The sequence below is a fragment of the Gopherus flavomarginatus genome, chromosome 3, assembly GCF_025201925.1.
Source record: "Gopherus flavomarginatus isolate rGopFla2 chromosome 3, rGopFla2.mat.asm, whole genome shotgun sequence".
Lineage (NCBI taxonomy): Eukaryota > Metazoa > Chordata > Testudines > Testudinidae > Gopherus > Gopherus flavomarginatus.
Window position 1 is genome coordinate 130,226,879 of NC_066619.1, and position 13,396 is coordinate 130,240,274.

Below are 13,396 nucleotides of genomic sequence, written 5' to 3' on the forward strand. Positions count from 1 at the left end.
TCCTAGAGAAGGATGACAAAGGTATGAGAAGATTATGGTGATCAACAGATGGCTCAGGCAGTGGTGCTATAAGGAGGGCTTTAGGATGTACGGCCACTGGGAAGCATTCATGGACAGAGGACTGTTCTCTCAGGGCAGTCTTCACCTGAGTAAGGAGGGAAATAGACTTCAAGGATGGAGGCTGGCACAACTGATTAAGAGAGCATTAAACTAGGAATTTGGGGGAGATGGTTGGGAGATGTCCAGGTAATCTCCACGCTGGAATTCAACATTGAGAGGAAAGAAAACAAACTAAGAGAGGATGCAGCTGTGGGCAGGAGAATGGACATAAGGAGGAAGAGTAGTATAGATACCAGTCTAATTGGTGATACTGGTGGTAGAATGTCTGTGCCTAACCGGGTAAAGAATGTCAGTGAAACCAAACGGCAAAAATTAAGATGTTTGTACACTAATGCAAGGAGCCTAGGTAACAAAATGGAGGAACTAGAGCTACTGGTGCAGGAAGTGAAACCGAATATTATAGGGATAACAGAAACATGGTGGAATAGTAGTCATGACTGGAGTACAGATGTTGAAGGCTATGTGCTGTTTAGGAAAGACAGAAATAAAGGCAAAGGTGGTGGAGTAGCATTGTATAACGATGAGGAGGTTAACTGTAAAGAAATAAGAAGTGATGGAATGGATAAGATAGAGTCTGTCTGGGCAAAAATCACACTGGGAAAGAAAGCTTCTAGAGCTTCCCCTGAGATTAGTGCTTGGGGTGTGCTACAGACCACCGGGATCTGATTTGGATAGAGATCTCTTTAATGTTTTTAATGAAGTAAACACTAATGGGGATTGTGTGATCATGGGAGACTTTAACTTCCCAGATATAGACTGGAGGACAAGTGCTAGTAGTAATAGGGCTCAGATTTTTCTGGATGCGATAGCTGATGGATTTCTTCACCAAGTAGTTGAAGAACCAACAAGAGGGGATGCCATTTTAGATTTGGTTTTGGTGAGTAGTGAGGACCTCATAGAAGAAATGGTTGTAGGGGACAACCTTGGTTTGAGTGATCATGAGCTAATTCAGTTCAAACTAGATGGAAGGATAAACAAAAATAGATCTGGGACTAGGGTTTTTGATTTCAAAAGGGCTAACTTTAAAGAATTAAGGAAATTAGTTAGGGAAGTGGATTGGACTGAAGAACTTGTGAATCTAAAGGCGGAGGAGGCCTGGAATTACTTCAAGTCAAAGTTGCAGAAACTATCAGAAGCCTGCATCCCAAGAAAGGAGAAAAAAATCATAGGCAGGAGTTGTAGACCAAGCTGGATGAGCAAGCATCTTACAGAAGTGATTAAGAAAAAGCAGAAAGTCTACAACAAGTGGAAGATGGGTGGAATTAGCAAGGAAAGTTACCTTATTGAGGTCAGAACATGTAGGAATAAAGTGAGAAAGGCCAAAAGCCATGTAGAGTTGGACCTTGCAAAGGGAATTAAAACCAATAGTAAAAGGTTCTATAGCCATATAAACAAGAAGAAAACAAAGAAAGAAGAAGTGGGACCGCTAAGCACTGAGGATGGAATGGAGGTTAAGGATAATCTAGGCATGGCCCAATATCTAAAAAAATACTTTGCCTCAGTCTTTAATGAGGCTAATGAGGATCTTGGGGATAATGGTAGGATGACAAATGGGAATGAGGCTATGGAGGTAGATATTACCACATCCGAGGTAGAAGCCAAACTCAAACAGCTTAATGGGATGAAATTGCAGGGCCCAGATAATCTTCATCCAAGAATATTAAAGGAACTGGCACATGAAATTGCAAGCCCATTAGCAAGAATTTTTAATGAATCAGTAAACTCAGGAGTTGTACCGTACGACTGGAGAATTGCTAACATAGTTCCTATTTTTAAGAAAGGGAAAAAAAGTGATCCGAGTAACTGTTAGTTTGACGTCTGTAGTATGTAAAGTCTTGGAAAAAATTTTGAAGGAGAAAGTAATTAAGGACATTGAGGTCAATGGTAATGGGGACAAAATACAACATGGTTTTACAAAAGGTAGATCATGCCAAACCAACCTGATCTCCTTCTTTGAGAAGGTAACAGATTTTTTAGACAAAGGAAACGCAGTGGATCTAATTTACCTCGATTTCAGTAAGGCATTTGATACGGTTTCACATGGGGAATTATTAGTTAAATTGGAAAAGATGGAGATAAATATGAAAATTGAAAGGTGGATAAAGAACTGGTTAAAGGAGAGACTACAACGGGTCGTACTGAAAGGTGAATTGTCAGGCTGGAAGGAAGTTACTAGTGGAGTTCCTCAGGGATCAGTTTTGTGATCAATCTTATTTAAACTTTTTATTACTGACCTTGGCACAAAAAGTGAGAATGTGCTAATAAAGTTTACGGATGACACAAAGCGGGGAGGTATTGCTAACACAAAGAAGGACCGGGATATCCTACAGGAAGATCTGGATGACCTTGTAAACTGGAGTAATAGTAATAGGATGAAATGTAATAGTGAAAAGTGCAAGGTCATGCATTTAAGGAGTAATAACAAGAATTTTAGTTTATAAATTGGGGACACATCAGTTGGAAGTAACACAGGAGGAGAAGGACCTCGGAGTATTGGTTGATCACAGGATGACTATGAGCCACCAATGTGATATGGCCTTTAAAAAAGCTAATGCAGTTTTAGGATGCATCAGGTGAGGTATTTCCAACAAAGATAAGGAGGTGTTAGTACCATTATACAAGGCACTGGTGAGACCTTATCTGGAATACTGTGTGCAGTTCTGGTCTCCCATGTTTAAGAAGGATGAATTCAAACTGGAACAGGTACAGAGAAGGGCTACTAGGATGATCCGAGGAATGGAAAACCTGTCTTATGAAAGGAGACTCAAAGAGCTTGGTTTGTTTAGCCTAACCAAAAGAAGGCTGAGGGAGGATATGCTTGCTCTTTATAAATATATCAGAGGGATAAATATTAGGGAGGGAGAGGAACTATTTAAGCATAGTACCAATGTGGACACAAGAACAGATGGATATAAACTGAACACTAGGAAGTTTAGACTTGAAATTAGACGAAGGTTTCTAACCATTAGAGGAGTAAAAGCAGCAAAGAGTCCTGTGGCACTTTATAGACTAACAGACGTTTTGGAGCATGAGCTTTCATGGGTGAATACCCACTTTGTCAGATGCATGTAGGCAAGCTAGAGATAATGAGGTAGTTCAATCAGGGAGGATGAGACCCTGTTCTAGCAGTTGAGGTGTGAAAACCAAGGGAAGAGAAACTGGTTCTGTAATTGGCAAGCCATTCACAGTCTTTGTTTAATCTTGAGCTGATGGTGTCAAATTTGCAGATGAATTGAAGCTCAGCAGTTTCTCTTTGAAGTCTGGTCCTGAAGTTTTTTTGCTGCAGGATGGCCACGTTAAGGTCTGTTATAGTGTGGCCAGGGAGGTTGAAGTGTTCTCCTACAGGTTTTTGTATATTGTCATTCCTACTATCTGATTTGTGTCCGTTTATCCTTTTCCATAGCGACTGTCCAGTTTGGCCGATGTACATAGCAGAGGGGCATTGCTGGCATATGATGGCATATATTACATTGGTGGACGTGCAGGTGAATGAACCAATGATGGTGTGGCTGATCTGGTTAGGTCCTGTGATGGTGTCGCTGGTGTTGATATGTGGGCAGAGTTGGCATCGAGGTTTGTTGCATGGATTGGTTCCTGAGCTAGAGTTCCTATGGTGCGGTGTGCAGTTACTGGTGAGAATGTGTTTCAGGTTGGCAGGTTGCCTGTGGGCGAGGACTGGCCTGCCACCCAAGGCCTGTGAAAGTGTGAGATCATTGTCCAGGCTGGGTTGTAGGTCCCTGATGATGCGTTGGAGAGGTTTTAGCTGGGGACTGTATGTGATGGCCAGTGGAGTCCTGTTGGTTTCTTTCTTGGGTTTGTCTTGCAGTAGGAGGCTTCTGGGTACACGTCTGGCTCTGTTGATCTGTTTCCTTATTTCCTCGTGCGGGTATTGTAGTTTTGAGAATGCTTGGTGGAGATTTTGTAGGTGTTGGTCTCTGTCTGAGGGGTTAGAGCAGATGCGGTTGTACCTCAGTGCTTGGCTGGAGGCATGAAGGTAGGCATAGCGGTCGGTAGGTTTTCGGTATAGGGTAGTGGTAATGTGACCATCACTTATTTGCACCGTGGTGTCTAGGAAGTGGACCTCCCATGTAGATTGGTCCAGTCTGAGATTGATGGTGGGGAGGAAGCTGTTGAAATCGTGGTGGAATTTTTCCAGAGACTCCTTCCCATGGGTCCAGGTGATGAAGATGTCATCAGTGTAGCCTAGGTAGAGAAGGAGTGTGAGTGGACGAGAGCTGAGGAAGCGTTGTTCCAGGTCGGCCATAAAAATATTGGCATATTGTGGGGCCATGTGGGTGCCCATAGCTGTGCCACTGATCTGGAGATATATATTGTCATCAAATTTGAAATAGTTGTGTGTGAGGATAAAGGCACAGAGCTCAGCAGCCAGTTGTACTGTGGCATCATCAGGGATATTGTTCCTGACAGCTTGTATTCTATCTGTGTGTGGGATGTTCGTGTAGAGATCTTCTACATCCATGGTGGCTAGGATGGTGTTTTCTGGAAGGTCACCAATGCATTGTAGTTTCCTCAGGAAATCAGTGGTGTCACGGAGATAGCTGGCAGTGCTGGTGGCATAGGGTCTGAGTAGAGAGTCCACATATCCAGACAGTCCTTCAGTGAGAGTGCCAATGCCCGAGATGATGGGGCGTCCAGGATTTCCGGGTTTGTGGATCTTGGGTAGTAGATAGAATAACCCTGGTCGGGGCTCTAAGGGTATGTTGATTTGTTCCGGTGTTAGTGTAGGGAGTGTCTGAGTAGATGTTGCAGTTTCTTAGTGTATTCCTCAGTGGGATCTGAGGGAAGTGGCCTGTAGAATTTGGTGTTGGAGAGTTGTCTGGCAGCCTCCTTTTGGTAGTCAGACCTGTTCATGATGACAAGAGCACCTCCTTTATTAGCGTCTTTGATGATAATGTCTGGGTCCTTTCTGAGGCTATGGATGGCATTGCATTCTGCATAACTTAGGTTACGAGGCAAGCAATGTTGTTTTTCCACAATTTCTGCCTGTGCACGTTGGCGGAAGCATTCAATGTAGCGATCCAGACTGTCATTTCGACCCTCAGGAGGAATCGTCCATGTGGAGTTCTTCTTCTTGTGCTGTTGGTGGGAGGGTACCTGTGTATCAGTGCACTGTTCAGTATTGTCCTGAAAGTATTCTTTGAGTCGGAAACGGCGGAAGTAGGCTTCCAGATCGCCGCAGAACTGTATCATGTTGGTGGGGGTGGCAGGGCAGAAAGAGAGTCCCCGAGATAGGACAGACTTTTCTTCTGGGCTGAGTGTGTAGTTGGATAGATTGACGATATTGCTGGGTGGGGTGGGGGGTACCAGGGTTGTGGCCCCATGAGGTAGGTAGGAGTTTAGACAGCTTACAGTCCTTTTTCCTTTGTAGAGAGGTGAAGTGATTAATGTAGATCTCCTGTCTTATTTTAGTGAAGTCTGTTTGTATGGAAGTTTGGTTATTAATTAGAGTCTCCAGGTTGGAGAACTCTGTTTTGATGTTTTCCTGTTTGCTGTATAGGATGCTGATCAGGTGGTTCCTCAGTTTCCTTGATAGAGTATGGCATAATCTCTCACTGTGGTCTGTGTAGTATGTAGATAGGAGTGGATTTTTTACCTTTCGTCCATTTGGTATGATGTCCATCCGTTTGCATTTGGAAAGGAAGATGATATCTGTCTGTATTTGTGCAAGTTTCTTCATGAGGTTGATGGATTTCCACTCCATATGGCTAAATGCAGTGCCTTGCATGGTGTCAAGTATCAGAGGGGTAGCCATGTTAGTGTGGATCTGTAAAAGCAGCAAAGAATCCTGTGGCACCTTATAGACTAACAGACGTTTTGGAGCATGAGCTTTCATGGGTGAATACCCACTTCATCAGATGCATGTAGTGGAAATTTCCAGGGGCAGGTATATATGTATATTCCAGACTAACACGGCTACCCCTCTGATACATTAGAGGAGTGAAATTCTGGAACAGTCTTTCAAGGGGAGTAGTGGGGGCAAAAGACATGTCTGGCTTTAAGACTAAGCTTGATAAGTTTATGGAGGGGATGGTCTGATGGGATAGCCTAATTTTGGCAATTAATTTGGCAACTGATCTTTGATTATCAGCAGGTAAGTATGCCCAGTGGTCTGTGATGGGATGTTAGATGGGATGGGATCTGAGTTACTACAGAGAATTCTTTCCTGGGTGCGGGCTGATGAGTCTTGCCCACATGTTCAGGGTTTAACTGATTGCCATATTTGGAGTCAGGAAGGAATTTTCCTCCAGGGCAGATTGGCAGAGGCCCTGGAAGTTTTTTCGCCTTCCTCTGCAGCATGGGGCATGGGTCACTTGCTGGAGGATTCTCTGCAGCTTGAGGTCTTCAAACCATAATTTAAGAACTTCAGTAACTCAGACATAGGTTAGGGGTTTGTTACAGGAGTGAGTGGGTGAGATTCTGTGGCCTGCATTGTGCAGGAGGTCAGACTAGATGATCACAATGGTCCTTTCTGACCTTAAAGTCTATGAGTCTGTAACATATGGTATGCTAAGGGAGGGTACATTGAAGAAGATGCCACAAGTCCAACCAAACATTTCTGTCTTCTCCAGCAGCCTGGACATACTCTATTTTCAAATAATAGTAATATAAGAAGCTAAAAAATTCAGGGACAAGATTAACCCATTAATTTTAATCACATAAAAAGATAATCTTTGGCTAGGACTTGTTTTCTTCCCCTTATTAAAATTATTTTACTGTAATAACCATATTTTGATACTGTCAGCAATGTAACTAAGATTAAATAATGGTAAGGATTACTTAAGAAAACATGGTTGATTCACAATAGTTGAAGTATGACTATTTTTGCAGATTGAAAGCCTTGAAGAAGAAGGAAATGTGGTAACTCAGATGTATCAGCTTATTGAACAGTACCAAGTACCAACACCTCCTGAAGATTTTGCTCTTTTTGCAACTTTGAAACCATCCATTGTTGCGGTTCGCAATGCGATTGACAAATCAGTGGGTGAAAGAGACTCCAGTATTACCAAATTTTGTCAACATTTAGACCAAGATGTCGTAGAGCTAAATGAGGAAGTGAAAGAAGTGAAACTGCAAGCCCAGGTTTGCCAAGAGCAGTTTACATTATTTTTATACTGTATATAATTTCTGCAATTGTGTTTTATTAAAACAAGACAACCAAGCAGTAGTGAGGACTATAAAGTTACCAACAGTCTATTCAACCATGTGAAGTAAGGTTTGGTCTGTAATCCGATGCCAATGCTCACATTTTAAATTGTGCTGTATGAGTTGAAGGGTTGCACAGTATTTCTGAGGGCAAAGTTTGGCCTTATGGATCTAAACATACAGGACCAAATTGTATCTTCTGCACCCAAACAGAGCAGATCTTATCACAGTGGGTCTCTCAGGGACTAGAGGGATGAAATCCTCCCCAACCTGTCTCAGAGCTTAGGCAGTGTCCCTCCCAATACTTACTGCCTCTACATGTGATGGGGTTCATCAGCTTGGCACTTGCTCCTTCACTTTTCTGCCCTCACCCCCAGGTATCTGAGTATCGGGGTACTGCGAATCACCATAAATCTGGGCTCTGTGCCTTTTCAGGGGCTGTGGATCCCATATGGAGTCCCAAAATCCTCATCCTCCTACCACTGGCAAGGGAACCACACCAGTTCCATTGTAACCAGGGTGCTGTGGATAAAGGGGCAGGATTTGATCAGTAATGCTTAGACATATTTTGAAATGTACATGGTTTTTAAAAGTGAGAAGTAATTCTCTGCTCTACTCTGTGCTGAATAGGCCTCAACTGGAGTATTGTATCCAGTTCTGGGTGCCACATTTCAGGAAAGATGTGGACAAATTGGAGAAAGTCCAGAAAAGAGCAACAAAAATGAAAATATGACCTATCAGGGAAGATTGAAAAAATTGGAAAAGAGAAAATTGAGAGGGGACATGACAATTTTCAAGTACATAAAAGGCTGTTACAAGGAGGAGGGAAAAATTGTTCTTCTTAACCTCTAAGGATAGGACAAGAAGCAATGGGCTTAAACTGCAGCAAGGGAGGTTTAAGTTGGACATTAGGAAAAGCTTCCTAACTGTCAGGGTAGTTAAGCATTGGAATAAATTGCCTAGGGAGGTTGTGGAATCTCCATCATTGGAGGTTTTTAAGAGCAGGTTAGACAAACCCCTGTCAGATAATACTTAGTCCTGCCATGAGGTAGGGGACTGGACTAGATGAGTTCTCAAGATCCCTTCCAGTCCTGTGATTCTATGATTCCATGATTATGAGTATAAAAGTGACCATGACTTGCCCAACTGCAGGTTTTCCTCACATATGTTGCCATAAGCAATCAGGTCCTGGAAAGATGCCCTTAATGTGTAGCTCTGACCATGGCATAGTGAGGTTCCATGATCTATTTGGTTTGGGAGCTAACCTTCACCAACTGATGGCAAATTGAAGATGTCGGGGAGAGAATATATATTTTTCATTTGTAAAGAGAAGAGATTTGATCTGGAATCTTTGATACTGGATAACTTTTCCATACCTATTTACATTGGTAATTTAATATAGATTAAATATTGTCACACATACGTTATCGTATACATTTGAATATTAAAATATTGGTCGTATATGTTACTGAGTTTAAAACTTATTTCTGTTAGCCTGGAATATAGAATGTTTATCTCAACCTGGACTAAAAGCTAAATTTAACAAACTAACAAAAAGTTGTTTTTGCTAAATAGGACCCACAGATTTTGGATATTGCAGCTGACCAAGCCAAAGTAAAACAGACTCTAACAGATTTGCAAACCATTCTAGATGAGCTACAGAAACGAGCATTCCAGTATAAATCCTACCAGAAGAATTTTAAGGTAATTTTTTCCAAGCTCTTTGCTGGACTTTTATGAAGCCTGCATTGAGCTGTATTTTTTGCAGTGTTAAACAAACAAATGTTTCTGACTAGCAGAACTTTGTAAAGCCAATGCCGTGGCTAGTGTCTTTTTGGAAATAAGTATTTCTTGCCCAAACCTGTAATGCACAAGCGAAGGCTGGATTGAGGCTCCTTTGAAAAATTGTTTATGTAATGTCCTAATTAAACCAATGGATTTTGTAATCTTTGTAAGCATTTTAAAGAGACTTTATGAAAATCACAATCTCCATCAGCTACGTGTGTTGGGGGCTGGGAGTTCAAGGGACTAACAAAGACCCAGCTAGAAGTCTGGGGATTGTTTGTGGCTCACTTCCAATAAGGCCCAGCAAGGCCCGTCCTACTGAATGTTTACTGATATATTGTTTCCTAATCAAACAGGGTCATGAGAGAGTCCACATGTCCACGCACTGTACCTTCTTTGATGTGTCTGCATTGAAGGAGCTAATCCACTGAGGAAGTACCTTGATTTATTACAATTTTCAGATAATACCATGGAACAGCCTATGGCAGCCACCTGGACTCTCCCATTGGTCTGTTCAGCTAGGAAAAAATGCACAAGAAATGTGCAGTAGGGAGCAATCCTCCATTGGCAGGGAGCTGGGCTACGTTTTCTAATAGGTCTTTTTCCTCTTTAGACTCTGTGAATCTGTTGGGGTTTGGGATTCCTTATAGGCTTGGAAACTAGAGTTCTTCTGGAGCGTAACCATTGTAAGAGCTACATTAAAGAAACAAAAGTGACAAACACTGACTTCATGTGTAATATCTATGAGCCATCTGTTGTATGAGGGCCTCACGAGCGTCAGATGAGAGCTTTGCCACCAAGCCTGGATATTTGTGTGGCTATAACTTGTAATGCTGATGAGGACTGCTGATGACAGGTAGTTTGTAATCTTTGTAAGCACTCACTTTACAACTTACTTGCCACTCAGAGGTTACCTACATTGCTGGAATGGCCACTAGAGCTTGTAACTTCGGTTGGTACAATATTTGACAGCACAACAGCTCAGACTTCTTTCAAAGGTTCCACTTCTAGCAGTTGAAAGCACTGTGGGTTACACAACAGTATGTCATAACTCCTGAGAACTATATTGGAGGAGGCTGTAATTTCCATGGGGTTGAAAACATTCTATAAGTGGATACATATGTATCAGTAGGTTAGGGGGTAAGTAGACTTTTTTGGAAGATGTCCATTTGCTGGTTACTAACCTAATGCCATCTTTGGGTAATACCTGGATCCTAATAATATTTAGGTGGCCACAATACCATCTGAAAACATGGGCAGTTGAGTTATCATAAATTTGCTTTGGTTATGGGTGATAAATAGAATTATTGCAATCTGTTATAGTGAGAGAGTTCTTCTACCTGTAGTTAAAGGGAATGTCATTGATCCTTCTCAGGGCTGGGTATACTATGGAAATCAAACAGCTTTTCCAGCTGCCTAAAGCATATCTTTGTTTAGTGTTGAATATTCAGCACAGATGGAGAGAGCTATTTTAATGCAATGTATGTGCCTTGGAAGTTTTTCACAGAACTGACTAAAAATTATTCAATAGACTGCAATATTTACTGACTGCTATAGATAAAAGGAGTCAAGACCACTCAATGGAGTTCACAATAATATCATATCTTTTGCACAAAAGTATTTAAGAAGAAATGTGGTTTAGAACAGATTATTTGCTCCTAAAGCACTATGATAAATTGATATCCCCACTCGCTCTCCAATGTTAACTGTAGAATTTGGCAAACATGAAGTGGGTATTTTTAAAAGTATACATTAAATTGTTTTATAATAAGTTTTAAAAATGACTTTTAAATTTCTTTTTTAAGGTGGAAATTTCAAAATTTGATGCTTTGGAGGAAGTTAGTGCAGAACTGAAACTCAAACAGCTGCTTTGGTATTCTTGTTCTGAATGGGAAATACTCCAAACGGAATGGATGGAGGTAAATTAAATGCTCTGATTCCTAAATGACGAAGTATAAAAATGATGTATAATGTAGTTTATAATATAAAATTCTAGTTCATAATATGTAGAAAAAATACTGTTTCTTTTATTTTTCCAAAATAGCGTTATAGATTTTTGCATCACAGAGCTTTAAAAAATTACTGTGCAGCTAATATTTTTGTAAGTTATTCCAGGGGTTATGCTTCTTGAATTGCTCTATATATTATCTTGTGAGTATTGTGAAGCAAATTGTAAAGCTTGAATAACATGGCAGGAATTTTGTAGATAAGCAAGTTTTATTCTAACCAGTTAGAGCAAACATTTGGGTTTCTATGTCACTATGGATTTCTGCAGTTACTAAGGCTACTAAAGTGGAAAAAGAAAAACAAAACAAAAAAGGATAAACATAGTCTGCCCTTAGATAAAGTTTCACTTTCCTTCGTTTGGCTTTCTTCAGGCTTCTCTTCAAAATATACGAGTTACTCCCAGGGAAATTCTTTGCCACTGCACGTGCACAGAATTTATGTCCCCCACAGATTTCTTTGCTTCCCCACAGAAAAATGACTTTCTTATGCGACCCTCCCCAGCAGTATGTTGCGGGTGTCCAGGGCAGCCAGCAGACAGGTAAATGATTGTGGGGCAGGAGTTGGGACTAGGGAAGAACTGGCTGGCGTCTCCTACCCTGCACCGGGCTCAGCTGCTAGTCCTGGCTGGGCTGGGGAGGATGGGACTTCCTCTTCGCCTGCATGGCATCCGGGGCCATGTCAGACACTTCCCCAGATTTCTCCCCCAGCTGTAGGAAACGTTGCAACCCCACTCCCCCCACACACATTTCCTGCACCCATCGCTCCTCAGCTGCAGGGGTAGGAATCCCTGTACAGGGAGCTGCTCCCTCATCCACCCAACCCCTGGGCCTCTATACCCCTCATACCCAGACCCTCCCACCAAGCCTCAGGCCCCTGCACCCAGAACCCCCCCAATGAGCCTGATGCCCCCTGCACATGGACCACCCCAATGAGCCACCTGCACCTGGATCTCCACCCCACTGCGCCCCACTCCTCCAGCAACTTCCCCCTCCACTGAGCCCCCCACAGCCACACCCCTCACGCTGTGCCCCAACCACTTTCACCTGATCTCCCCCTGCAGAGTCCCATTACCGCTGCACCCAGAATCCTCCAACAAGCCCATGTACCTCCAGATCCCCCCTGCACCTGGATCCCCCACTGAGCTGCCTGCACCTAGATTACTCCACATAGAACCCTCTCAACCCACACCTGGATCTCCCCATGCTTAGCCCCTCCACGCTTGAATCCTGCCTTGCTGAGCCTGCCTGCCCACCCCGATGCACCTTGCAAAGAGGGGCAGGCCCAGTCCTTGTGCTGTGTTAGGGTTGGGTGCAGCCTCTCCACTGAGACCGCGTCCCAGGCGGGAGCTGCAGGGTGATCTCCCACCTCTGTGCAGCCAGTGGCCTGTGTTCCCTATTGCCATGCCGGAGCCTCCACATTTATTTGGTAAATACAATTTGCAGAACTTTGCAGAATTTTAAAATATAGTACACTGTATTTTTAATTTTTTGGTGCAGAATGCCCCCAGGAGTAATGAGTTGGACCTTGCAGTGGTCAGCTGACCCCCAAAGCAGGAGTTTTGGTTAGTCATGTCTTGGCCAACAAAACAGCTAATCTTCTTCTGGGTTGTAAAATTCTTTCACCTCCTCTTCACATCCAGCTCTAGTTTTGGACGTTCTGACCGCCTGCAGTAGTAATTTCCACAGGATGACTGCATGATCTGTGAAGAAGTTTTTGTTTTATATTTACCTGCCATTAATTTAAACATCTCACTGATACTTTCTGTGTTCTAACCGCCGATTGTGTCTATAATAGTATCCATAGATTGGAAGTTGTTATGGCCAGGGCCATCTTTTCATTAGCTGATGTACAGAGCCTAGGACACTGGGGTCCTGCACAATTGCTCTAGGTGCTCCTGCAGTACATATAAATCAGTAAATGATATTATTATGAGACAGCATATAAAGCCTCAGTCATTATAGTAATGCCCCATTCTTGTGTGTGGGTTCCCAGTGCTGTACTGGTAGGAACTGCCATGACTTCAGAGGTTTAGGGCGGCCAGCACCTCCCCTCCAACAGATGGGATGTTCTCTCCCTGTTGAGGAGATGGACTAGCCCTTAGTGCCTCTAGCTATCAGTTCCTGTTTCACTGCTGACTGGAAGAGGGGCTCACTATCACTGCTGCTGCAGCTGCATTAGTCAGAAAAATCAACATTTTATCTGCTTTGCACTGATTTTTATGAGTGTTTCCTCAAGGTGTGAAGTAATATATGCAGCTATCAGATTCTGTCAGTGAAAACTAAATGAATGGAAAAGAGAGGTTGATTTTTGTGCTGTGCGA

The 13,396-nt window shown here is 42.7% G+C and overlaps 1 protein-coding gene across 10 annotated transcripts in view; it reads left to right on the forward strand.

The window, feature by feature from the left end:
- The window catches only part of DNAH6 (dynein axonemal heavy chain 6), a 228,254-nt gene that overhangs the window by 38,106 nt on the left and 176,752 nt on the right, over positions 1–13,396 (forward strand). For 9 of the 10 annotated variants that reach the window (XM_050944316.1, XM_050944319.1, XM_050944320.1 and 6 more), the window contains 3 exons: positions 6,970–7,221; positions 8,860–8,988; positions 10,875–10,988. In XM_050944316.1, coding sequence (XP_050800273.1) covers positions 6,970–7,221; positions 8,860–8,988; positions 10,875–10,988 — 495 coding nt within the window. Of the gene's footprint in view, positions 1–6,969; positions 7,222–8,859; positions 8,989–10,874; positions 10,989–13,396 lie in introns of those variants that run through there. The other variant, XM_050944326.1, reaches the window with a different exon arrangement.